The 26765-nt window shown below is 52.2% G+C and overlaps 1 protein-coding gene across 1 annotated transcript in view; it reads right to left on the bottom strand.

Moving 5' to 3' along the window:
• ZAN (zonadhesin) overlaps window positions 1-26765 on the bottom strand; it is a 61027-nt gene that overhangs the window by 20982 nt on the left and 13280 nt on the right. Inside the window, 20 exon segments of the mRNA XM_077996429.1 lie at window positions 852-1016; window positions 1110-1357; window positions 3141-3285; window positions 3513-3721; window positions 4956-5132; window positions 7054-7148; window positions 8227-8338; window positions 8944-9124; window positions 9716-9963; window positions 10298-10439; window positions 11389-11591; window positions 12854-13023; window positions 13134-13244; window positions 14678-14821; window positions 16534-16679; window positions 17224-17348; window positions 18409-18528; window positions 18714-18855; window positions 22802-22986; window positions 24995-26383. Coding sequence (XP_077852555.1) covers window positions 852-1016; window positions 1110-1357; window positions 3141-3285; window positions 3513-3721; window positions 4956-5132; window positions 7054-7148; window positions 8227-8338; window positions 8944-9124; window positions 9716-9963; window positions 10298-10439; window positions 11389-11591; window positions 12854-13023; window positions 13134-13244; window positions 14678-14821; window positions 16534-16679; window positions 17224-17348; window positions 18409-18528; window positions 18714-18855; window positions 22802-22986; window positions 24995-26383 — 4457 coding nt within the window.

Here is a 26765-nt window from a genome sequence, read left to right as displayed (position 1 = left end):
TCCTTCCTTCCACGAGAGCAGCTTTTCTCCCATCCTTCCTTCCTTCCTCCCTCCCTCCCTCCCTCCCTCCCTCCCTTCCTTCCTTCCTTCCACGAGAGCAGCTTTTCTCCCTTCCTTCCTTCCTTCCTTCCTTCCTTCCTTCCTTCCTTCCTTCCTTCCTCCCTTCCTACCTTCCTTCCTTCCTTCCTTCCTTCCACAAGAGTGGCTTTTCTCCCTTCCTTCCTTCCTTCCTTCCACGAGAGCAGTTTTTCTTCCTTCCTTCCTTCCTTCCTTCCTTCCTTCCTTCCTTCCTTCCTTCCTTCCTTCCTTCCTTCCTTCCCTCCCTCCCTCCTTCCTTCCTTCCTTCCTTCCCTCCCTCCCTTCTTTTTGAGTTTCGGGTCTTGTCACCCAGCCTGGAGTGCAGTGGCATGATCTCGGCTCACTTCACTATTCGCCTCCCGGATTCAAGTGACTCTCTTGCCTCAACCTCCCAAGTAGCTAGGATTACAAGTGCGCACCACCACCCCTAGCTAATTTTTTAAATCTTTATTTTTAATAGAGACAGGGTTTCACCATGTTGGCCAGCCTGATCCCGACCTCCTGACCTCAGGTGATCCACCTGCCTCGGCCTCCCAAAATGCTGAGATTACAGGCGTGAACCACCACGCCCAGCCAGAACGGTTTTTCCTGTTTTTTCCTGGAAACACTCTTGTCCATCCTACACAGAAAGGCGCGCACCACCACTGCCCTGCTCCATCCTGAGGAGTGGCCTCTTTGGGCAGGCACGATGTGAACACTGCCCCCAATCCCTGCCAGCCACCAATCTCCCTGGGGCTGCCTCCCCAGCTAGCAGAGCCAGATGTTTTCCTCACCTTTCCATAGTAGGTTGTGGGGAGTTCAATCTCTAAGAGATGATTCCCGTCAAACTTGACTTGCACCCCGATCTTGATGTTAACAATGGTGTAGATGCTGCTGGACTTGACGCTGACCCCGGGGATCTGGGAGATTGCGGGGAGGGTGACCTTTTTGCTGTTGATCTAAACAGGAGGACAGTGATGGTAAGTAGGAGCAGGGACCGGAGTCCCCTCCCCAATACTCCCTCCCAGGCCCGGTCACCACACCCAGCTCACCAGCACACGGTGGCCCTTCTGCAGGGTGACCTGGGCGTCGTAGATGTTAATGTAGACCTCGTGAAGGCGGAAAGCCTTAGTTCCACCTTCCTCCTTCTCATGCTTGGCACTGATCTTGAAGAACGGCAAGGCCATGGCGGGGTGGCATACTTTCACCAGGACGTGAGTGCAGGTGTCCCGGATGGAATGGTTGCTACCATCAAAGCTCACGTAGTGGGACTCCCCTGGGAGCTGACACACTCCCATACCTGGGAGGACAGAGAGACAGCTGGGCTATGATGTTCCTCTGGCAGGTACAGGGTCCCTGGGAAACTAGTCCTGGGTTCTCCCTGCCTTCCAGAAAAGAGTCAAGACTCTAGGTCCAGCTGTGCGCAGTGGCTCATGCCTCTAATCCCAGCACTTTGGGAGGCCGAGGCGGGCTGGTTTGAGACCAGCCTGACCAACATGGCAAAACCCCGTCTCTACTAAAAAAATACAAAAAAAAAAAAAAAAAAATAGGGTGTGGTGACATGTGCCTGTAATCTCAGCTACTTGGAAGGCTGAGGCAGGAGAATCGCTTGAACCAGGGAGGCGGAGGTTGCAGTGAGCTGAGATTGCGCCACTGCACTCCAGCCTGGGCGACAAAGACACTACCTCAAAAAAAGAAAAAAAAGGCCGGGCGCGATGGCTCACGCCTGTAATCCCAACACTTTCGGAGGCCAAGGCGAGTGGATCACGAGGTCAGGAGATCGAGACCATCCTGGCTAACATGGTGAAACCCCGTCTCTACTAAAAATGCAAAAAATTAGCTGGGCGTGGCAGCGGGTGCCTGTAGTCCCAGCTACTTGGGAGGATGAAGCAGGAGAATGGCGTGAATCCGGGAGGCGGAGCTTGTAGTGAGCCCGAGATCACGCCACTGCACTGCAGCCTAGGCGACTGAGTGAGACTCCTTCTCAACAAAAAAAAAAAGAAAAGAAAAAAAGAAAAAACACCTGGGGCCAGGGTTAGGAGGCGTGAAGTTTATAGGCCGAGGGGGGCATGATTCTTTGGAGGAAGGATTTTTTTTTCTTTTTTGAGACATGGTCTCTCTCTGTCACTCAGGCTGGAATGCAGTGGCATGATCATAGCTCACTGCAGCCTCAAACTCCTGGGCTCAAGCCGTCCTCCTACCTCAGCCTCCAGAGTATCTGGGACTACAGGCATGAAGTACCCTATTCAACTAATTTAAAAAAATTTCTTTTAGAGACAGGGTCTTGTTCTGTTACCCAGACTGGTGTGCAGTGGCAAGATCATAGTTCACTGCAGACTCTAATTCCTGGGCTCAAGAGATCCTCCTACCTCAGCCTCCCAGGTAGCAGGAGCTACAGGTGCAATGTCTTTAATTTTAATTTTTAATTTTTTAGTTTTTGTTTTTTGTAGAGATGGGCGTCTCACTATGTTGCTCAGGCTGGTCTTGAACTACTGGCCTCAAGTGATCCTCTGACTTCAGCTTCCCAAAGCACGGGGATTACAGGCATGAGCCACCATGCCTGGCCTCCAGGGAAAGATTTATTTAGAGACGGAGTTTTGCTCTTGTCACCCAGGCTGGAGTGCAATGACATGATATCTGCTCACTGTGACCTCTGCCTCCTGGGTTCAAGCAATTCTCCTGCCTCAGCCTCTCGAGTAGCTGGGATTACAGGCTAATTTTTGTATTTTTAGTACAGACGGGGTGTAGCCATGTTGGTCAGGCTGGTCTTGAACCCTAGTCTCAAGTGATCTGCCTGCCTTGGCCTTCCAAAGTGCTGAGATTACAAGTGTGAGCCACGGTGTCCGGCCCCAGGAAAGGATTTATAATATTCCATCTAAGTTGGTGGCCGCTGCAGGAGAAGGATGGGTGAGTCTCCCTTCTCAGCAGTTGGAGGCCATCTTTCCCACAGGAAGCTCTTTGTTGCAGCAGAGTTATGAGCCGAAACCTGAACCCCAGTGCTACAGGCAGCAGGGAGTCTGTTGGGGAGTTGGGAGAGCTGGCCTCAGGGCTGTGGAGTCCCCCTATCACCATGGTCCTCCTACCTGAGGCCCGACAACGGAGTAGCCCATCCAGGGCCCAGCACATCTGGTTGGGTTTACAGGTGCTTTGGAAGCAGGTGATGTTGTTGTGGATGGAGCAGGTGCAGAGCCTGGTGCAGGTGTCCTCTGTGTACCAGCGCTCCCCGACCTGTGGGCCACAGGGATCAGCAGAGCCAACAGAAAGTTGGAATCAGGAGATGGGCTGATGTCCCGGTTGAAGCTGGCTGCAGCATCTGGCCTTCCTCCTCGTCCCCCAGCCTTGGCCAGCCCTGCCCCTTCCAAGTTCTGAGCCTTCCTCCTGCCTCTCCTGAGCTTGCCCTGACCCCAAACATGTGGGCCTGGAAAGGGCAGGGCCCCTGCTAGCTGGCCTCTCACCGGATGGTAGGAGCCCGCTGGCTCGGTGCAGCCACACTGGCCAAGGGGCACGCAGGAGGTTCCACTCAAGATGTAGCCTTTCTGACATTCGCAGCTCTCAGCACAGGGCAGTGCTTTGGGGCAGTCCCTCGGGTCGTTTAGGCTGCTGCAGGTGGCTGGGCAGGGGCTGCCACAGGGGCTATAGCTGCTGCCAGGTGGGCACCTCATAGCTAAGGAAAATGAGAGCATTAGGAAGAGCGGGGTGGCATTTCCAGCCCCCAAACCTTGGGGCGTCAAAAGCTCCTAGTAGTGGCTGGGCATGGTGGCTCACACCTGTAATCCCAGCACTTTGGGAGGCTGAGGCAGGTGGATCACCTGAGGTCAGGAGTTCGAGATCAGGCTGGCCAACATGGTGAAACTCATCTCTACTAAAAATGCAAAAATCAGCTGGGCATGGTGGTGCACGCCTGTCGTCCCAGCTACTTAGGTGGCTGAGGCACGAGAATCTCTTGAACCTGAGAGGCAGAGGTTGCAATGAGGCAAGGTCAGACCACCACACTCCAGCCTGGGCGACAGCGAGACTCTCAAAAGCAAAACAACAAAAAAAAACCAGACATAAAATCTACCATTTAACAGTTTTTTTTTTCTTTGAGACAGAGTCTCACTCTGTCACCCAGGCTGGAGAGCAGTGGTGTGATCTTGGCTCACTGCAAGCTCCGCCTCCCGGATTCATGCCATTCTCATGCCTCAGCCTCCCAAGTAGCTGGGACTACAGGTGCCCGCCACCACGCCTGGCTAATATGTTGTGTTTTTAGTAGAGACAGGGTTTCACCGTGTTAGCCAGGATGGTCTCAATCTCCTGACCTCGTGATCCACCTGCCTCGACCTCCCAAAGTACTGGGATTACAGGCATAAGCCACCGCGCCCGGCAACAATTTTTAAATGTACACTTCAACAGCACTAAGTACATTCACATTGTTGTGCTGCCATTACCACCATCCATCGCCAGAACTTTTTGTTTTGTTTTGTTTTGTTTTACACTCTTGTTTTTTGTTTCACTCTTGTCGCCCAGGCTGGACTGCAGTGGTGCAATCTCGGTGCACTGCAACCTCTGCGTCCCAGGTTCAAGCGATTCTCCCACCTCAGCCTCTCAAGTAGCTGGGATTACAGGTGCTCACCACCACACCTGGCCAATTTTTGTATTTTTAATAGAGACAGGGTTTTGCCATGTTGACCAGGCTGGTCTCCAACTCCTGACCTCAGGCGATCCGCCCACTTTGTCTTGAACACAGGAGGTGGAGGTTGCAGTGAGCCGAGATTGCGCCACTGCACTCCAGCCTGGGCAACAGAGCGAGACACCATCTCAAAGAAAAAATATATATATATAGAATTTAGAGGAAGAAAGGGAGGGCAGAATTCTGGAGGGTTCCTACAGGCTGTGGGAACAGGTGGCCAGTCACTCACGGCAGAAAGTTCTGTTCCGCCAGGCAGGAGCCTGGCCAGCTCTGGCACACAGGGACGCGTAAGCCTGCAGGGAGCGGCACAGGGCCGTGGTGTCGCCCTTGGTCCCACACTGGCCATGCACGCAACTGGCAAAGCTGGACTGGGGAGGCACCACCTGGTGACATTGAGAGAAGGGTCCTGCAGGAAGAAAGAAGGCAGGTGAGCCAGGGGAGGGGCTGGGAAGGAGCAGGGCCATGTGGCTTCCCTGGGGTCTGATTTGACATCCACTTCAATCAAAACCTGGATTTTCCCACCAGGCACAGTGGCTCACACCTGCAATTCCAGCACTTTGGGAGGCCGAGGCGGGCAGATTACTTGAGGTCAGGAGTTCGAGACTCACCTGACCAACATGGTGAAACCCAATCTCTAGTAAAAATACAAAAATTAGCAGGGCATTGTAGAGAGCGCCTGTAGTCTAGGCAACTCGGGAGGTTGAGGCAGGAGAATCTCTTGAACCCAGGAGGCAAATGTGGCAGTGAGCTGAGATAGCGCCATTGCACTCCAGCCTGGGCAACAAATCGAGACTCTGTCTCAAAAACAAAACAAAATGAAACAAAACAAACAAAAAAACCCCTGGATTTTCCAGCCTGAGCAATATGGTGAAACTGTGTCTCTACAAAAATTAGCTGGGCATGGTGGTGCACACCTGTAGTCCCAGCTACTCGGGAGGCTGAGGCAGGATGAGCTATGATTGTGCCATTGCACTCCAACCTGGGCAACAGAGAATAAAAACAAAACAAACAAACAAACAAAACCCAGATTTGTGTGGTGGCTCCCGCCTGTAATCTCAGCACTTTAGGAGAGCAAAGCAGGAGAATCACTTGAGCCCAGGAGTTCAAGACCAGCCTGAGCTGCATAGCAAGGCCTCATCTCCAAAATATTAAAAAATTAGACCGGGCACGGTGGCTCACGCCTGTAATCCCAGCGCTTTGGGAGTCTGAGGTAGGCGGATCATTTGAGGTCAGGAGTTCAAGACCAGTCTGGCCAACATGGTGAAATACTAAAAATACAAAAACGAGCTGGGTTTGGTGGCACAGGCCTGTAATCCCAGCTACTTGGGAAGCTGAGGTGGGAAAATAACTTGAACCTGGGAGGCGGAGGTTGCAGTGAGCCGAGATCACACCATTGTACTCCAGCCTGGGTGACAGAGCGAGATTCCAACTCAAAAAAAAAAAAAAAAAAAATTAGTTGGGCATGGTGGTGCATGCCTGTGGTCCCAGCTACTCTGTAGGCTGAAGCGGGAGGATTACTTGAGCCCAGGAGTTCAAGCCTGCAGTGAGCTGTGATCGTGCTACTGCACTCCAGCCTGGGCAACAGAGTTAGACCTTATCTTTAAAAAATAAGAAAAAAGAAAAAAGGGCCAGGCGTCATGGCTCATGCCTGTCACCCCAACTACTTGGGAGGCCAAGGGGAGGATCCCTTGAGGTCCATAGTTCGAGAACAGCCTGGGCTACACAGTGAGAGTCCCCCATCTCTATTAAAACTTTCTTTTTTTTTTTTTTTTTGAGACAGAGTCTCACTCTGTGGCCCAGGCTGGAGTGCAGTGGCGCAATCTTAGCTCACTGCAACCTCTGCCTCCCAGGTTAAAGTGATTCTCCTGCCTCAGCCTCCCGAGTAGCTGGGACTACAGGTGCCCACCACCAGGCCCAGCTAATTTTTTGTATTTTTAGTAGAGACAGTTTCACCGTGCTAGCCAGGCTGGTCTCGAACTCCTGACCTCATGATCTGCCCTCCTCAACTTCCCAAAGTACTGGGATACAGGCATGAGCCACTGCGCCCGGCCTATTAAAACATTTCTAATAGAAAAAGAAAGAAAAGAAAAGAAAAGAAAAGAAAAGAAAGAAAAGAAATCCCGGATTTATTTACTGCCTGAGACACAAATACAGACCCATCAGTCATAGGTCCCAAGAAGGTGACCGCTGGTTGGTCCTGTGGTCCCATTTGCCTTCCTCGTGCCTTTCCATCTGTTTCTGGTTTTGTTTCTCCCTCCCTGACTAGACTCCCTCTCCAGCCTCCTGTCCTTCAGGGAGGAAAAAGGGCCAGCAGGGACATGTCTTACCCTGAGGGTTTATTAAGATCGCACAGTTCTTGTTCCAGGCGTCTGCCATGCTGTTCTCCTGGCAGCTGGAGGGCTTGCCACCCACAAGGAAACAGCTGAATGAGGAGAGAATCGAAACTGAGGCCTACAGGCTGGGCACAGTGGCTCATGCCTATAATCCCAGCACTTTGGGAGGCCAAGGTAGGAGGACTGTTTGAGACTAGAAGTTCAGGACCAGGCTGGGCAACATAGTGAGATCCCATCTCTACACAAAACTTTAAAAAATTAGCCGGGTGTGGCGGCATGTGCCTATAGTCCCAGCTACTCAGGAGGCTGTGGTGGGAGGATGGCTTGAGCCCAGCAGTTGGAGGCCTCAGTGCGCTATGATTGCACCACTGCACTCCAGCCTGGGCAATAGACCAAGACCCTATCTCAAGAGAAGAAAAGAAAAAAAGGAAAGGAAAAAGGGAAGGGAAGACCTGAGGGCCTGAGGAACCATCTCCCAAACCGAAGCAAAAGTGGACAAGGGTCTGGGCGTAGTGCCTCACACCTGCAATCCCAGCACTTTGGGAGGCCAAGGCAGGCAGATCACCTGAGGTCAGGAGTTTGAGACTAGCCTGGCCAACATGGAGAACCCCTGTCTCAAACAAAAATACAAAAATTAACTGGGCGTGGTGGAGAGCACCTGTAATCCCAGCTACTTGGGAGGCTGAGGCAGGATAATCACTTGAACCTGGGAGGCGGAGGTTGCATTGAGCCAAGATTGTGCCACTGCACTCTAGCCTGGGTGACAGAGCATGACTCTGTCTCAAAAACAAAACAAAACAAAAAGTGGGCAGGGAAAGAGAGAGGGATACAGGAGAAGAGGACAAAACGGTGCCCTCAAGTGGGAAGGCCAGGAGATGCAGCAGGAAGGAAAAAGGTTAGACCTCAGGGTGAACGCAAGTGGACCCTCCAAAGAGATCACTAAACATAGAAGTCAGTAGGCGTGGGCGTGGGGGCGTGGGAGGTCAGAATAACTTCTTACCAACTCCAATCTTGGAGAGTCTAAACCGGCAAGATTGCCAGTTTCTGGCCAGTAGGGAAGTACAGCACAGAGGGAGTGGGGACACACAGAGGACACTTCCAAGCTGCCCCCCGAGGCCTTTCCCTGGCCCAGCCCCTCCTGCCTGGCTCCCCCGGCCCCCAGCTCACCCAGGTTCAGAGGATTCAGGTAACTTCCAGGCTGCCCCCAGCTGCACGGAATCGCCCGCAGGCTTTCTGTCGGGGCGCTGGTTGTCGTCCAAGCTGTTGTTGTTGTAGTTCCCTGGAGGAGGGAGTCGTTAAAACAGGCAACAAAGGGCCCCCCAGCAGGCCAGGCCCCAGGGCCACCAACCTCCTGGCCAGAAGAGGCACCCTCACTCTTCACTCTACATAGCAAAGTTAACCCTTTCTGTCTCTTTTGCTTTTTCTTCTTTTTTGAGATGCAGTCTTGTTCTATCGCCCAGGCTGAAGTATAGGCGTGATCTCGGCTCATTGGAACCTCTGCCTCCCAGGTTCAAGCGATTCTCCTGCGTCAGCCTCCCGAGTAGCTGGGATTACAGGCGTGCACCACCATGCCCAGCTAATTTTTGTATTTTTAGTAGAGACAGGGTTTCACCATGTTGGCCAGGCTGGTCTCGAACTCTTGACCTCAAGTGATCTGCCCTCCTCGGGCTCTCAAAGTGCTGCATTTACAGGCATGAACCACTGCACGTGGCCCCTTTCTGTCTCTTCATCTCTGTCTTCCCTTAACTCCTACCTTCATGCCTAATGTCCTCAACCAATTAGTCAGTTGACAAGTACTTAGAACACCTCACAGAGATGTGGGGGGACCAGGTCACATGCCTCCTCATTGCCCCAGCTTTCCCTGCAGGTGCCCAGGAAACTCACCGCACAGCCCGCAGAGCTGGCCGCCATAGGAGGAGGGGACTGTCACTTCCACCAAGTGGCTCCCGTCGTAGCGAACTTGGAGCCCAAAGTTCGTGTAGAGGAGGACAAAGTTGCTGCTGAGCCTTATGGTCACCCGGCCTTGTGCAGGCCACACAGGTAGGGCCACCCGATGGCCATTCAGCTTCAGAGGCAGGGAGGGCGTAGAAAGGAGAGTCAGGAAGGAACTTGGGTTAAAGTCAAGGACGGGGGCTCATGCCTGCAAACCCAGCACTTTGGGAGGCCAAGGCAGGAGGATTACTTGAGCCCAGGATCTCAAGATCAGCCTGGGCAACATGGAGAAACCCCATCTCTACAAAAAGTAAAAAAAAAAAAAAAAAAAAATAGCCATGCAGGTGGTGCGTGCCTATAGTTCCAGCTACTTGGGAGGCTGAGGCGGGAGGATCACTTGAGCCCAGGGGGTCAAGGCTACAATGAGCTATGATTTCACGACTGCACTCCAGCCTAGGTGATAGAGCAAGACCTTGTCTCAGAAAAAAAAAAAAAAAAAAAAGCGGTTGGTGGGGAGCAAAAAACTGGGAGCAGGAGGGGCTGGTGCCGGTGGGCATTTCACAGAGGGAGGAGGGAGTCCAAGGAGGAGGGTCTGGGTCAGCTGCAGGTGCCTCCCAGGTGCTCTAAGGAGCCAGAGAGGTGGGCATGTGGGCAAGGAGGGTCAGAGGAGAGAAGCAAGCAGGCTGGGTGTTCAGGGTTCAGGAGGCAGGAGAAAGACACCCACCATGACCTTACAGCCTCTGAGCAGTGAGATGCTGAGGTCAAAGACCGTCACGTGGACAGCTTTGATGTAGGAGACCTCCAGGCTCCCCCCGCGGTTCTCATTGGTGGCGCTCACAACAAAATAGCTGTCTTGGGACCTGGACCAGCAAGGCCGGGTCAGGACATAGGTGCAGGTGCCCATGAAGTGGTGCAAGGCGCCATCGAAGGTCAGGTAGTGGGGATCGCCCGAGGCCGTGCAGGTGGCGGCACCTGCGGAGGAGAAGATGGAGTTCACGGTCTCACTGCTCCACTCCCCGGAAGCTCTGACCCAGAGCTGCCACACTGGCGTGTCCACACCAGCATGGTCCCCACTGCCCACCCACAGATGCGGTGTTTCCCTAGGAAGTGTGGTTGGCTTGGTTTGGAGCTGCCGAAGAGAAACACTGACATCCCCAACCTCACCCTCTGGGTCCTTGACAATGCTGCCCCTCCTAGGCCTTGGTGGAGACTCAGCTGTCTGGGGAAGCTGCTTTGGGCAGGACCCATCACCTTGCCTGGTGTTGCCTGGGCAGCCCCTGGCTCACCTTCCACCCTGATGGCTCACCTTGGGCATGGCAGCCATAGATACCATCCTGCAGGCCACAGAACTCCTGGGCCCTACACCTCCAGGGCTGGCAGCGAATTCTGTTGTTGCTTTCACAGACGCACAGCTCTTTGCAGCCCGGCTTGTACCACCGCTCCCCTACCTGGGGGAAGACAGCAGGAAAGGAAGAGAAAGTGGTTTGTTTTGTTTTGTTTGTTCCCAGATCTGACACCAGAGCCCACCACAGCTGTCCAGATCACTGGCTTAATCGTGGGGAGACATCCTCTCTTCCTGAAGCTCCGAGATTCGCTGCAAAAGCTCGGCATCCATTCACTGCTTCAGTCACTTCATCATTTCTGGGTCTGTTCATCATTTCAACCAAAACTGATCTATCCGAGGCCAGGTGTGGCGGCTCACGCCTGTAATCCCAGCACTTTCGGAGGCCAAGGTGGGCGGATCACTTAAGGTCAGGAGTCTGAGACCAGCCTGGCCAACATGGCGAAATCCCATCTCTACTAAAAACACAAAAATCAGCCTGGCGTGGTAGTGCGTGCCTTAATCCCAGCTACTCGGGAGGCTGAGGCAGGAGAATCACTCGAACCCAGTAGGCAGAGGTTGCAGTGAGCTGAGACCGTGTCACTGAACTCCAGTCTGGGCAACAGAGTGAGACTCTGTCTCAAAAACAGAAAACAAAAAACAAAAAAAAACCAAGGTCCAGGTGTGGTGGCTCATGCCTATAATCCCAGCACTTTGGGAGGCCCAGGTGGGCAGATCACGAGGTCAAGAGGTCAAGACCATCCTGGCCAACATGGTGAAACCGCCCCCTACCCTGTCTCTACTAAAAATCCAAAAATTAGCTGGGCATGGTGGCACACGCTTGTAGTCCCAGCTACTCGGGAGGCTGAGGCAGGGTAATTGCTTGAACCCAGGAGGCGGAGGTTGCAGCGAGCCAAGATCGCGTCACTGCACTCCAGCCTGGGGACAGAGAAACTCTGTCTCAAAAACAAAACAAAACAAGAAACAAAAAGAAAAGAAAGAGCTTGCAGGGGGTGTGAGAGCAGGGAGCAGGCCCTTTCTGGCTGCAGGGCTGAGAGGTCCACGAAGCCGCTCACCTTGAAGTAGCTGCCTGCAGGGTGGAGGCACCCACATTGGGAGCGAGGTACGCACTCGAGGCCACTGAGGACGAAGCCTGGATTGCATTCACAGGCCTCCACGCACCGGTCTGAGCAGAACATGCCGGTGAATCCTGAATGGCAGGTGTCAGGGCATGGCTTGGCACACAGGGAGTACTTGCTATTGGGCGGGCAAGCCATTGCTGGTGGAGGGAAAAGCTTGGGTGAGAAGGAGATGAACAAGCCACGAGGCCAGGTGGGAAACAGGAAAGACACGTTCGGGAGGGTCCCAGCTCCAGGCTTCTCGAGAAGAGAGAGTGACTGTGAGAAGCTTCCCCAAGAAGCCTGGCTGGCTCCCTGGGGCTGCAGGGCCAGCACTAAGGCGCCTGCCCTGAGAGCCTTAGATAGACCTATGGTGGGAACTGACCGACCCACCACTGGTCACGCTGCTGTAAAAACATGCCCCAGGTGAGCTGTTGGCCTGCAGGGGAATGGGGCCACCTGTGAGGTCTGAGTCAGGGGATAGACCTGCCCTGAAGCAGCTTCCCCAAAGAGCTGGGCCACACCAGGAGCTGGGAGGCAGCCTCGTTGCCTCCCCTGCCTAGGGCCTGTACCGTGTGCCTGCATGTGATGACTTGGCTGCACAAAAACACTTTTTTTTTTTTTTTAAAGACAGAGTTTCACTCTCGTTGCCCAGGCTGGAGTGCAGTGATGCAATATCTGCTTACTGCAACCTCCACCTCCTGAGTTCAAGCGATTCTCCTGCCTCAGCCTCCCAAGTAGCTGGGATTACAGGCGCCCACTCCCACGTCCAGCTAATTTTTGTATTTTTATTTTATTTATTTATTTATTATTTATTTATTTTTGAGACGGAGTCTCGCTCTGTCACCCAGGCTGGAGTGCAATGGCACGATCTCGGTTCACTGCAACCTCTGCTTCCCGGGGTCAAGCAATTCTCTGCCTCAGCCTCCTGAGGAGCAGGGATTACAGGCATGTGCCACCACACCCGGCTAATTTTTGTATTTTCAGTAGAGACAGGGTTTCACCATCTTGGCCAGGCTGGTGTTGAACTCTTGACCTCATGATCCACCCGCCTCGGCCTCCCAAAGTGCTGGGATTACAGGCGTGAGCCACCGTGCTCAGCCTATTTTTATTGTTTTTTGAGATGGAGTCTCACTCTGTCACCAGGCTGGAGTGCAGTGGTGCAATCTTGGGTCACTGCAACCTCCACCTCCCAAGTTCAAGCGATTCTCCTGCCTCAGCCTCCAGAGTTGCTGGGACTACAGGTATATGCCACCATGCCTGGCTAATTTTGGTATGTTCAGTAAAGACGGGGTTTCAGCGTGCTGGCCGGGCTGGTCTCGAACTCCTGACCTCGTGATCCACCGCCTCGGACTCCCAAAGTGCTGGGATCCAGGTGTGAGCCACTGCGCCTGGCCTCTCCCCTGCATTTGGCACAACTCACGGCAGAACTGGGGTTCCCTCCAGGGCTTCACAGCATGGCCTGCGTCCTGGCAGGTGGTGGTCATGGTGGACATGTGTGTGCACAGCAGGTGCTGCAGTCCCTGGAATCTGCACATATCAAGCATGCAGCTGTCGAAGAAGGAAGTGGCCTTCACATGCAGCAGGCATGTCCTGCAGGGAGAGACCAAGTCAGGGGGAATGGGGTGGATGGGGCCAGACCCTTGGAGGAGCCCAGGTGCCAAGCACCACCCCTGCGTGACCCTGCCTGCCCTCCTTCATACTCAAACGGGCCACGGGTGTCGACCAGCCGTCCACAGAATCCTGGCCCCGACATGTTGCTCTGCAGAGATGAATCACAAGACGGGGGATTCACCACCTGGTGCTTCTGACACCTGCAAGAGACCCACCCCAAATGCCCTAAAGACAAAGACTCGCTTCCAGCTGAGCCCTAACCCAGCAGGCAGCAAGGTTGGCAGGCCAGGTCCTGGTTGGCAAACCAGCCTGTCAGCTGAGAAACCCCTCCCAGAGGACGTCTGAACACTGAGCCCTGGCCAGGCACTGTGGGAGGCCGAGGCAGGGAGAATCGCTTGAGCCCAGGAGTTCCAGGCCAGCCTGGGCAACGCAGTGAGATCCCATCTGTACAAAAATAAATATGAAATTAGCTGGGTTTGGTGGGGCACATCCATAGCCCCAGCTACTCAGGAGGCTGAGGTGAGAGGATCAGTTGAGCCCAGGACTTGGAGGCTGCAGTGAGGTGTGATTGAACCACTGCAGTCCAGCCTGGGTGACAGAGCAAGGCCCTGTCTCTAAAAACAAACAAACAAACAAAGAAGAATATTGAACAACTGAAAGAACAACTTGAAGTCTCCAGGGTAGAGAGGAGAAGGGGGCAATGCCAGTCATTTTTAAAGGGAGGGCAGAGGCTGGATGCGGTGGTGCATGCCTGTAATCCCAGCATTTTGGGAGGCCAGGGCAGGCGAATCACCTGAGGTCAGGAGTTCGAAACCAGCCTGGCCAACATGATGAGACCCCGTCTCTATTAAAAATACAAAAATCAGACAGGTGTGGTGGCGTGTGCCTATAATCCCAGTTACTAGGGAGACTGAGGCTCGAGAATCACTTGAGCCCAGGAGGCAGAGGTTTCAGTGAGCTGAGACTGTGCCACTATACTCCAGCCTGGGTGACAGAGCAAGATTCCATCTCAAAAAAAAAAAAGAAAAGTTGGGGAGGGCCAGCAGCCTGGTCAACATAGTGAGACTCCCCATCTCTACCAAAACATTTTGTTAAAGTTAGCTGGGCATGGTATAATCCAAGCTACTTGGGAGGCAAAGAAGGGAGGATTGCTTGAGCCCAGGAGTTTGAGGCTACAGTAAGCCATGATCGTGCCATTGCACTCCAGCTTGGGAGACAGAGGGGGGATCCCATTTCAAGAAAAAAAAAAATGGGGCGGGGGAGGACTGGGCATGGTGGCGTGGTGGCTCACACCTGTAATCCCAGCACTTTGAGAGGCCAAGGCAGGTGAATCACTTGAGGCCAAGAGTTTGAGACCAGTCTGGCCAACATGGTGAAACCCCATCTCTACAAAAATAAGAAAATTAGCCGGGTGTGGTGGTGAGCGCCTGTAATCCCAGCTACTCGGGTTTCTGAGGCAGGAGAATTGCTTGAGCCTGGGAGGTGGAGGTTGCAGTGAGCTAAGATCGCACCACTTTCGCCTGAGCGAAAGAGGGAGACTCTATCTCAAAAACAAAAAAAAAAAGAAAGAAAGAGAGTGCCAGGAAGGGGACAGGACCCTCCCGGGGCCCCCGTGGGAGGGCTCCTTGCTCACTCCTGGTCCTCGTCCTGGTCCGTCTGCCAGCTGTTCCCCAGCTCCTCCTTGTCTCCTGCTGGACTGCCGTCCGACTTCAGATGGTCATTGTCACTGTTGCCTTCATAGTTTCCACACAAACCACAGAGTTTGCCAGAGTAGGTGCTGGGGGAACAGGAGAGGAGCTGGCGTTAATGGAGAGGAGGAGCCTCGGTCCTTGAGGGGCAGTGGCAGAGGAGCCTCGGTCCTTGAGGGGCAGTGGCAGAGAAGGCAAGGAGCTGGGGTCCCAAAGCAGAGGGCGTGAGGAGGATGAAGAGGTGCGGACTGGACAAGAGGACCCCATGGCTCTCCCCCAAGCCTCCTTCCCCTCTGTTCATTGTCCAGCCACAGCAAACCCCTTGCTGGCCCTAAAACACTCCCGCCTTATTTATTTATTTATTTTTATTTTATTTTATTCTTCTTTTTTTCAGATGGAGTCTCCCTCTATCACCCAGGCTGGAGTGCAGTGGTGCAATCTTGGCTCACTGCAACCTCCGCCTCCCAGGTTCTAGCGATTCTCCTGCCTCAGCCTTCCAAGTAACTGGGATTATAGGCACATACCACCATGCCCAGCTAATTTTTTTGTATTTTTAGTAGAGACGGGGTTTCACCATGTTGGCCAGGCTGGTCTCGAACTTCTGACCTCAGATAATCTGCCTGCCTCGGCCTCCCAAAGTGCTGGGATTACAGGCGTCAGCCACCGTGCCTGGCCAAATTATTTATTTATTTATTTATTTTAGAGATAGGGTCACCCTCTGTGGCTCAGGCTGGAGCGCAGTGGTGCAATCTCGTCTCATTGCAGCCTCCAACTCCTAGGCTCAAGCGATCCTTCCACCTCAGCCTCCTGAGTAGCTGAGACTACAAGCAAGTACTGCCACAACCAGCTAATTTTGTTTTTTATTTTTTAAGAGACAGGATCTCACTATGTTGTCCAGGCTGGTCTGGAACTCCTGGACTCAAGTGATCCTCTTGCTTCGGCCTCCCAGCGTGCTGAGGTTATAGGTATAGACCACTATGCCTGGCTAATATTTAAATTTTTTTGGTGGAGATGGGGTCTCACTATGTTGCCCAGGCTGGTCTGGAACTCCTGGCCCCAAGGGATTCTCCCACCTCAGCCTCCCAAAGTGCAGAGCTACAGGCAGGAACCCCTGCACCTGGCCGCTATAAATTATTTTTCTAAAGTCTTTCTTTCACTGGGCACAGTGGCTCACCCCTGTAATCCCAAGACTTTGGGAGGCTGAGGCAGGAGGATCACCTGAGGTCAGGAGTTTGAGACAAGCATGGCCAACATGGTGAAATCCTGTCTCTACTAAAAATACAAAAATTAGCTGGGCATGGTGGTGCATGCCTGTAATCCCAGCTACTTGGGAGGATGAGGCAGGAGAATCGCTTGAACCTGGAAGGCAGAGATTGCAGGGAGCCGAGATAGCACCACTGCACTCCAGCCTGGGGAACAGAGCGAGAGATCCTGTCTCAAAAAAAAAAAAAAAAAGAAAAAGAAAAAGAATCTTTCTTTCCCTTGTTTTGTCCATCTGGGGAGCCACTCTTCCTTTGAGAATGGGACCAGGTGTCTGCCCTTCTGAAAGCCTCCAGAACTCACTAGTGCTTCTTCTAGCACATTACCAAAGCATGTACGTCCATCCTGCTATCTATCACATGCCCTGAAACCATTTTCTCCTGTCTCCTGGTCCAAAGAGAGCCCTGCCACTTAAGCCGGGTGCTTCCCACCCATCAGGAGATGCATAAAGGATCAAGTAGTGCTGCCAGGGATGGAAGGGGAGTGGGCAGGGTGGGCAGCAAGAAGAAGTGGCAGTTGCCTGGCCGGGACACCGCCTCACCTGGACACAGTCACATACAGCTGCTGGTCACCATCCCATCTCACCCGCAAACCGAACTCCGTCTGCAACTCCACAAATCGCCCGCTTGCACCCAGGAAGACACCTTTAGAGGGTATGGCTGGGAGAGTAACTCGCTGACCCTCAACCTGGAAAGGCAGGGCAGAGGCAAGAGACAGAGAGACAGATCTGGGGGTCAAGGACGACCCCAGCAGACTTCCATTTCCATGGCTGGAAGGCAGGACACCATCCACAGCAGCCTAACAATCTCATCCACCAGGAGTGGACTGGAGTTTCCTCACCATTGTTTTGTTTTTGTTTTTAAGAGACAGTGTCTTACTATGTTGCCCAGGCTGGAGTGCCATGGTGCAATCACAGCTCACTGCAGCCTCGACCTCCCAGGCTCCAGCAATCCTCCCACCTCAGCCTCTGGAGTAGAGGGGACAATAGGCAAGTGCCACCACACCAGGCTAATTTTTTCTATTTTTAAAGAGACAGGGTCTTGCTATCTTGCCCAGGCTGGCTTCAAACTCCTGGCCTCAAGCAATCCTCCCACTTTAGCCTCCCAAGGAGCTGGGATTGCAGGCCACTGTCTTGTGGAATCCCATCCATGGAAGGGTTCAGGGCCTGGAAGAGTCAGCCAGGACACACAGTGAGACCCTGCAAGGATGGTGGGGGCGGAACAGGGCTCACCAGAGTACGTCTGCCCTTAAGCAGGGTGACGGTGGTCTCGGGAAGGGTCACGTAGACTTTGCTTAGGCAGGACACACCTTCCTGTCCCTGCTCCTCATTCTTGGCTGTCACCCTGAAGAATGGGTCTGGGTGGGGAGAAGAATGAAAAGAGTCCAGTGGCTCATTTCTCAACATCCGCCATAAGCAGTGCCCTAAGCCCTGAGAGATGAACACCACAGAGACACTGACCCCAAAGTCCAGCAGGGGAGGCTGGACCCACACAGCAGCAGACCACAACTGCCTCTGTCAGGAGAGCCTGCAGCCGCAACGTGTCTGTCTCCGTTCAGTGGCTAGAACATCCTCCAGGGCGTCTGTGCTCCCCAACCACTACCTTCTTCTTCTTTTTTATTTTTTTAACTTTATTTATGTATGTATTTATTTATTTTTCAAGATAGGGTCTCACTGTGCTACCCAGGCTGGAGTGCAGTGGTGTGATCACAGCTCACTGCAGCCTCCAACTCTTGGGCTCAAGTGATCCTCCTGCCTCAGCCTCCCAAGTAGCTGGGACTATAGGTGTGTCCCACTACACCCAGCTGATTTTTTTTTTTTTTTTTTTTTTGAGATGGAGTTTTACTCTTACTGTTTAGGCTAGAGTGCAGGAGTGCAGTGGCGCAATCTCTGCTCACTGCAACCTCTGCCTCCCGGGTTCAAGCGATTCTCCTGCCTCAGCCTCCCGAGTAGCTGGGATTACAGGTGCCTGCCACCATGCCCAGCTAATTTTTTATATTTTTAGTAGAGGCGGGGTTTCACCATGTTGGCCAGGCTGGTCTCAAACTCCTGACCTCAGGTGAACCACCCACCTCGGCCTCCCAAAGTGTTGGGATTACAGGCGTAACCACTGCGCCTAGCCTGATTTTTAATTTTTTTGTTTTTTTCATGGAGATGAGAGTCCTGCTGTGCTGCCCAGGCTGGTCTCAAACTCCTAGATTCAAGTGATCCTCCTGCCTCAGCCTCCCAAAGTGCTGAGGTTACCAGTGTGAGCCACTGTGCCCGGCCTTCAACCCTCACCTTACAGAAGAACTTGCTCCTATTTTGCCTCTTCCCCCATCTGCGCCCTGCCACTTCCTGCCACCCACCATGCCTCATGCCCAGCAGTACTGCCCACAGACCCTTCCCCCAGACCGCGGAGGCATCTCCAGGGCCTACCTGTTGAGTTGCCACAGGGTTGGGCCAAGATGTAAGAGCACTTGCCCATGAAGCCAAAGTGCCTCCCATCAAAGGTGACATAGTGAGGATCTCCGTAGACCAAGCAGGTGGTAGTGCCTGCTGGGAGGGGGAAAGAACAGGCGAAGCTGCTTCTGTGGTCCCTCCAGGCTGGACCCCACACGCCGGCCCACCCGATGCCTGGTGGCAGGCCCCCGTTCCTCTGCTCAATCGAGGGATTGGGATCCTGGCATCAAGTCCACTCCAACAGGCTGGCAGGCAGGGACAGCATGGGGAGGGGCTCTCACCATAGGGGTGGCATCCGTACTGGCCATTCTTAAGCTGGCATACAGTGTGTGTCCCGCACTGAGAGATTTGGCACTCGACCCGACTCCCTGGCCAACAGCGGCAACGTTCTGTGCAGTTGGGGCTGAACCACTCTGCCCCAGGCTGGGAGAAAGGGAAGTGAGGTCACATGGTCATATAGCTCCTAGAGTCCTTCTCTCTTTTCTTTTCTTTTCTTTTTCTTTTTTATATTTATTTATTTATTTAAGATGGAATCTCACTCTGTCACCCAGGCTGGAGTGCAGTGGTGCGATCTCGGCTCACTGCAACCTCCACCTCCCGGGCTCAAGCAATTCTCCTGCTTCAGTCTCCTGTGTAGCTGGGACTACAGATGCCCACTACCATGCCCAGCAAATTTTTTGTATTTTTAGTAGAGATGGGATTTCTCCATGTTGGCCAGGCTGGTCTCGAACTCCTGACCTCAGGAGATCTGCCTGCCTCGGCTTCCCAAAGTGCTCAGATTACAGGCACGAGTCACTGAGCCCGGCCCTTCCTTCCCTCTTTCGTTTCTTCCTTCCTTCCTTCCTTTCTTTTCCTTTTTCTTTCCTTTCTTTGTCTTCGTTCCTTCCTTCCCTCCTTTTTTCTGTCTTTTTTTTTGGATGGAGTCTGATCTCAGCTCATTGCAATCTCTGCCTTCCAGGTTCAAGTGATTCTCGTGGCTCAGCCTCCTGAGTAACTGGGAATACAGGCACCCACCACCGTGTCCAGCTAATTTTTGTATTTTTAGTGGAGATGGGGTTTCACCATGTTGACCAGGCTGGCCTTGAACTCCTGACCTCAGGTGATCCACCTGCCTCAGCCTCCCAAAGTGCTGGGATTACAGGCGTGAGCCTCCGTGACCAGCTATTCTTTCTTTCCCTCCACCGTGCCCGGGAGAGAGGCTGCCCTCCCATGCAGACCTGACCTTCCTCATGTGATTCCTCTCCCCACCACCTACTTGATACTTGATATTCTCACCATGACAGCACATTTGCACACACTTTTCTCTCCTCCCAGAACGCTTCTCTCCTCCCACTTGTTTTTGTTTTTTAAGAGACAGGGTCTTACTCTGTTGCCCAGACTGGAGTGCAGTGGCGCAATCATGGCTCACTGCAGTCTTGACCCCCTGGGCTCAAACCATCCTCCTGCCTCAACCTCCCAAGTATCTGGGACTACAGGCACATGCCACCATGCCCGACTTTTTTTTTTTTTTTTTTTAACATTTTGGAGAGATGGAGTCTTGCTATGTTGCCTAGGCTGGTGTTGAACTCTTGAGCTCAAGTGACCCTCCTGCCTTGGCCTCCCAAAGTGCTGGGATTATAGGTGTGAGCCACCGCACCCAGCCTTATGTCTGTCATTTTTTTTTTTTTTTTTTTTTTGAGATGGAGTCTCGCTCTGTTGCCTAGGCTGGAGTGAAGTGGCACGATCTTGGCTCACTGTGAGCTCCGCCCCCGGGTTCAAGCGATTCTCATGCCTCAGCCTCCCAAGTAGCTGGAATTAAAGGTGTGCACCACCACGCCTGGCTAATTTTTGTATTTTTAGTAGAGACTTGGTTTCTCCATGTTGGCCAGGCTGGTCTCGAACTCCTGACCTCAGGTGATCCGCCCACCTTGGCCTCCCAAAGTGCTGGGATTACAGGCATGAGCCACTGCACCCTGCCAATGTCTGTCTTTACCCAACATCTTAGTCCTCCCATGAACGCTCTCCTTCAATAAATACTTGCTGAATGGAGTAAACCAAAACCCCATGTGTGTCTCTGAATCTGAGAGCATTATGAGGGCAAGGACCACGACCTATCCATAGCAACCCCAGGGCCAGGAGAGTAGAAAGTACTACATAGGCTGGGTGTGGCAGTTCACCACTGTAATCCCAGCACTTCGGGAGGCTGAGATGGGAGGATGGGTTGAGCCCAGGAGTTCATAGACCAGCCTGGGCAACAGAGCCAGACCCCATCTCTAAAAAAAAAAAAGAAAAAAAACCTTTGAAGAAAGTACTAAATAAACATTTCTTGAATGCATAAATGAACCTATTAGAAGTGAATACAGACGGGTGCAGAGGGTTACGCCTGTAATACCAGCACTTTGGGAAGCCGAGGCGGGTGGATCGCCTGAGGTCGGGAGTTCAAGACCAGCCTGACTAACATGGAGAAACCCCGTCTCTACTAAAAATACAAAATTAGCTGGGCGTGGTGGCTCATGCCTATAATCCCAGCTACTTGGGAGGCTGAGGCAGGAGGATTGCTTGAACCCAGGAAGAGGAGGTTGTGGTGAGTGGAGATGGCGCCATTGCACTCCAGCCTGGGCAACAAGAGCAAGACTCCATCTCAAAAAAAAAAAAAAAAATCTTTGAAGAAAGTACTAAACAAACATTTCTTGAATGCATAAATGAACCTATTAGAAGTGAATACAGCCAGGTGCGGAGGCTCACGCCTGTAATCCTAGCACTTTGGGAAGCCAAGGCGGGCGGATCGCCTGAGGTCGGGAGTTCGAGACCAGCCTGACTAACATGGAGAAACCCCGTCTCTACCAAAAATACAAAATTAGCCGGGCGTGGTGGCTCGTGCCTGTAATCCCAGCTACTTGGGAGGCTGAGGCAGGAGAATTGCTTGAACCCGGGAAGAAGAGGTTGTGGTGAGTGGAGATGGCGCCACTGCACTCCAGCCTGGGCAACAAGAGCGAAACTCTGTCTCACAATCAAACAAACAAAAATGGCTAGAATGGTTTTTGCATCAATAGAGGACAGTGAGTGAATAGTTTGCCCCCCCCACCAAAAGAAAAGAAAAGAAAAGAAAAGAAAAGAAAAGAAGCGAATACACGCCTCCTAGGGCAGAGGGAAGAGCCTCTTGGTGCCAATGGTTGTAACAGATCTTTCTGCCCAGGCTGTGGCTGAAGCTAATCTCAGCAGCAACTCAGAGAGACCCAGGAGACTGGTTAAAGGGGGTAAGGGAAGGAAATAATAGTCCCAAAAGGGACAAGCAGAAGCTGTAATGTCAATGGGAAGAAGAACACCTGGAGCTGAGAAGAGGCTCTGGACATTAATGAATTACTTAATGCACATTTTTTTTTTTTTTTTTTTTAGAGACAGAGTCTCTCTGTCACTCAGGCTGGAGTGCAGTGGTGCAATCATAGCCCACTGCAGCCTCAAACTGCTGGGCTCAAGCAATCCCTCCACTTCGGCCTCCTAAAGTATTGGGATTACAGGTGTGAGTCACCTTGCCGGGCCCTTTAATGCACTTTTAATTAATAGGTTGCATATATTTATCATAAATTGCTAACGATAATAATTAACACTTATTAAGTAATTGTATGTGTTAGGACTTAATTTCGTCTTTGCAACAATCTTATATGAGGTAGAAAATCTTATCGTGTACACTTTATAAATACGGATAAAAGATTTAAAGAGGTAAAGAATGTATGGTGAAACCCCATCTCTACTAAAAATAACAAAAATTAGCCGGGCATGGTGGCGTGAGCCTGTTATCCCAGCTACTTGGGAGGCTGAGGCAGAGAATTGCTTGAACCCAGGAGGTGGAGGTTGTAGTGAGCTGAGATCGTGCCACTGCACTCCAGCCTGGGTGACAGAGCGAGATTTTGTCTCAAAAAAGAAAAAACTAAATGTGGCAAGCCAGACACAGTGGCTTATGCCTACAATCCCAGCACTTCGGGAGACTGAGGCAGGAGGATTGCTTGAACACGGGATTTCAAGACCAGCCTGGGCAACGTAGTGAAACCCTGTCTCTACCAAAAATACAAAAATTAGCTGGGCACGGTGGCATGTGCCTGTAGTCCCAGCTACTTGGGAGGCTGAGGTGGGAGGATCACTGGAGCCCAGGAAGTGCAGTGAGCCACTATCATGCCACTGTACTCCAGCCTGAGCGACAGAGCGAGACCCTGTCTCAAAAAAAAAAGAAATGAATGAAAAACTTCGCTGTCGTGTAACCATTGCTTCTGAGCTGACCCTTTGGGACTATCCGGTGATCCCCGTTCCTTCACCTGGGGAGCAGATGGAGCTGGAACCCAGGTGTTCTGCCATCAATCTCCCTCATGGGACCAGAGCATCCCGAGGGGCTTACCTCATAGTAGTTGTTGTTGTAGAAGCAATTGCAGGAAGAGGCCTGGATGCAGTGGTTGTCACTAAACAAAAAGCCAAGGTTGCAGACACAGCCCCCCCGACAGAGTGGCCCACAGCTAGGCCTGGGACTCTTGCACGAAGCAGGACAAGCACAGGATTCGTAGTGTGCATTTGGGGGGCAGCGCTCTAAGGAGAAAACAGCCTCTGTCATGCTTTCATTCCACAGCTTTCTCAGGGAGTCTCCCTGTCTCTCCTCTACCCCCAAACTCAAGTTCTTCTCTAGGAAACAGGACCGTATTATTCAGCCATAACAAGGCCTGAAGGCTGGGTGTGGTGGCTCACACCTATAATCCCAGCACTTTGGGAGGCTGAGGTGGGAGGATTGTTTGAGGCCAGGAGTTTGAGACCAGCCTGTGCAACATAGTGAGACCCCATCCCTACAAAACAAATTTAAAAATAAAACAATTTTAGGCTGGGCGCGGTGGCTCACACCTGTAATCCCGGCACTTTGGGAAGCCAAGGCAGGTGAATCACTTGAGGCCAGGAGTTCAAGAACAGCCTGGCCAACAGGGTGAAACCCTAGAGCCGGACACAGTGGCTCACCCCTATAATCCCAAGACTTTGGGAGGCCGAGACTGAAGTGTAATTACAAGATTACACCCCTGTAATCCCAGGACTTTGGGAGGTCAAGACCAGCCTGGCCACCATGGTGAAACCCCGTTTCTACTAAAAATACAAAAATTAGCCAGTCCTGGTGGTGCAGGCCTGTGGCCCCAGCTACTCAGGAGACTGAAACAGGATAGTTGCTTGAGCCCCAGAGGCGGAGGTTGCAGAGGTTGCAGTGAGCCGAGATCACGCCACTGCACTCCAGCCTGCGTGACAGAGCGAGACCCTGTCTCAAAAATATAAACAATAAGAAATACTTTTTTTAAAGGAATGAAGTCCTGATGCATGCTACAGTATGGATGGCCCGGAAAACATTACACTCAGTGAAAGAAGCTAAACATAAAGGTTCACATACTGCATGATTCCATTTGTATGAACTGTCCAGAACTGGCAAATCCATGGATAAAGGAAAGAAATTTGTGGTTGCCAGGGGCTGGGGGAAGGTGGAGTGAGGACTGCTAATAGGTACAGGGTTCCTTTTTGGAGTGATGAAAATGTCTGGATTAGAAAGTGATAATGGGGGGCCGGGCGCGGTGGCTCAAGCCTGTAATCCCAGCACTTTGGGAGGCCGAGACGGGCGGATCACGAGGTCAGGAGATCGAGACCATCCTGGCTAACACAATGAAACCCCGTCTCTACTAAAAATACAAAAAAATTAGCCGGGCGAGGTGGCGGGCGCCTGTAGTCCCAGCTACTTGGGAGGCTGAGGCAGGAGAATGGCGTAAACCCGGGAGGCGGAGTTTGCAGTGAGCCGAGATAGTGCCACTGCACTCCAGCCTGGGTGACAGAGCGAGACTCCGTCTCAAAAAAAAAAAAAAAAAAAAAAAAAAGAAAGTGATAATGGTTGCACAACCTTGGGAATACACTAGAAACCATAGAATTGCTTTTGCTTTTTTTTTTTTTTTTTTTTTTAAGATGGGGTCTCGTTCTGTTGCCCAGGCTAAAGTACAGTGACCCAGTCATGGCTTGCTACAGCCTCAACCTCCCAGACTCAAGCGATCCTCCCACCTCAGCCTCCCGAGTTGCTGGGACTACAGGTGTGCACCACCACACCCAGCTAATTTTTTTATTTTTATTTTTTTTTCCATTTTAAAGTGGAGACAGGCTCTTGCTATGTATGTTGCCTAGGCTGGTCTCGAACTCCTGTGCTCAAGCAACTCTCCTGCCTTGGCCCCCCAAAGTGCTGGGATTATAGGTGTGAGCCACCATGCCCCGCCTAGAATTGTACACTTTAAAAGGGTGAATTTTATGATATATGGATTATATCTCAATAACAAACAAGGAGAAGGAAGCCTCGTGGCTGGGTCCTGACACCCCCACCCACTCCAGCCCTGCCGTCCCTCTCACTCTGGGCAGTCCTCCCCATTTCCTCTGAAGTCACCATGGACTGCTTCAGCTCTGCCCTGAGAGCACTAGAAGCATCTAGAAGCAACTAGAAGCTTTCTACCAGAAGCATCCCTTTCCCTGACTCTCTCCTAGTCACTCTCTCTCACATTCAGCCTTGGCCCATGCTCCATCCACCTCATACCTGTATTGGGTCTGGGGGTTGTGTTAGTGCTCAGGATCACACTGGTCATAGCGGCACTTGGAGCATGTGGAGACATCACCAAGGCTGCCACCCCAGTGGCTGTGGGACTGGGATGGGGTGGCCTCAGGGCTGTGAGCTTCTCTGTGGGGATGGTAGGTTTTTCTGTGGGGATGGTGGGTTTTTCTGGGAAGATGGTGGTTTTTTCCGTGGGGATGGTGGGTTTCTCCGTGGGGATGGTGGGCTTTTCCGTGGGAATGGTGGGTTTTTCTGTGGGGATGGTGGGTTTTTCTGTGGGGATGGTGGGTTTTTCTGTGGAGATGATAGTCTCTTCAATGGGAATGGTGGGTTTTTCTGTGGAGATGGTGGGTTTTTCTGTGGGGATGGTGGGTTTTTCTGTGGAGATGATAGTCTCTTCAATGGGGATGGTGGGTTTTTCTGTGGAGATGATAGTCTCTTCAATGGGGATGGTGGGTTTTTCTGTGGAGATGGTGGATTTTTCTGTGGGGATGGGTTTTTCTGTGGGGATGGTGGGTTTTTCTGTGGAGATGATAGTCTCTTCAATGGGGATGGTGGGTTTTTCTGTGGGGATGGTGGGTTTTTCTGTGGAGATGGTGGGTTTTTCCGTGGGGATGGTGGGTTTTTCTGTGGGAATGGTGGATTTTTCCGTGGGGATGGTGGGTTTTTCTGTGGAGATGGTGGGTTTTTCTGTGGAGATGGTAGTCTCTTCAATGGAGATGGTGGGTTTTTCCGTGGGGATGGTGGGTTTTTCCGTGGGGATAGTGGGTTTTTCTGTGGGGATGGTGGGTTTTTCTACGGAGATGGTAGTCTCTTCAATGGAGGTGGTGGTTTCTTCAGTGGGGATAGTGGGTTTTTCCATGGGGACAGTGGGTTTTTCTGTGGGGATGGCAGCCTCTTCTGTGGAGATGGTGGTCTCCTCAGTGGTGGTAGTGGGCTCTTCTGCGGGGACGGTGGGCTTTTCTGTGGAAATGGTGGGCTTTTCTGTGGGAATGGTGGGCTCTTCTGTGGAAATGGTGGGCTTTTCTGTGGGAATGGTGGGCTCTTCTGTGGGGATGGTGGGTTTTTCTGTGGGGAAAGAGGGCTCTTCGGTAGGGATGGTGGGTCTTTCTGAGGGAGTGGTGGGTTTTTCTGTGGGAATGGTGGGCTCTTCTGTGAGGATGGTGGGTTTTTCTGTGGCGAAAGAGGGCTCTTCGGTAGGGATGGTGGGTTTTTCTGCAGGAATGGTGGGCTTTTCTTTGGGGACTGTGGGCTTTTCTGTGGTGACGGTGGGTTTTTCTATGGAAACTGTAGGGTTTTCTGTGAGGCCGGTGGTTTCAGAAGGGCCAGTGGAAGAAACTGGAGATATGGGAGGAAGCTCTGGTAGCATTTTTACTGAAAAGAAAAAAAAAAAGAATCCCTGGAGTTTAGTCAAAACCATACCACCACCCTCTTCACTACCATCTAATTGGAGTGGGCTCCAATGGGCGACTTATTTACACCTTTCTTTCTACTCCCAACCCCCAACCTTTATTCACTCAACAAACAGTAATATATGTCAGCTATTGTGCCAGGTACGAGAAAAGCAAAAATGAATAGGATATGGGTCTGGCCTTCAAGATTGCAGGGGAAGGAAGGAGTTCTGGATCCAGCCCCCAAAATCCATGGTATCTAAGCCACATTCACCCAGGCAAACATCTTGAAGTGCAGGGGAAGGAGAGGTGGGTAGAAGATGGAAAATAAAGCCAGCTGGGTGAGAATTCGGGCTCCAGGGAGG

This window comes from Macaca mulatta, chromosome 3 (genome assembly GCF_049350105.2).
Source record: "Macaca mulatta isolate MMU2019108-1 chromosome 3, T2T-MMU8v2.0, whole genome shotgun sequence".
Taxonomy (NCBI): domain Eukaryota; kingdom Metazoa; phylum Chordata; class Mammalia; order Primates; family Cercopithecidae; genus Macaca; species Macaca mulatta.
The sequence above is the reverse complement of the archived record's forward strand: the minus strand, read 5'-3'. Positions and strand labels throughout refer to the sequence as shown.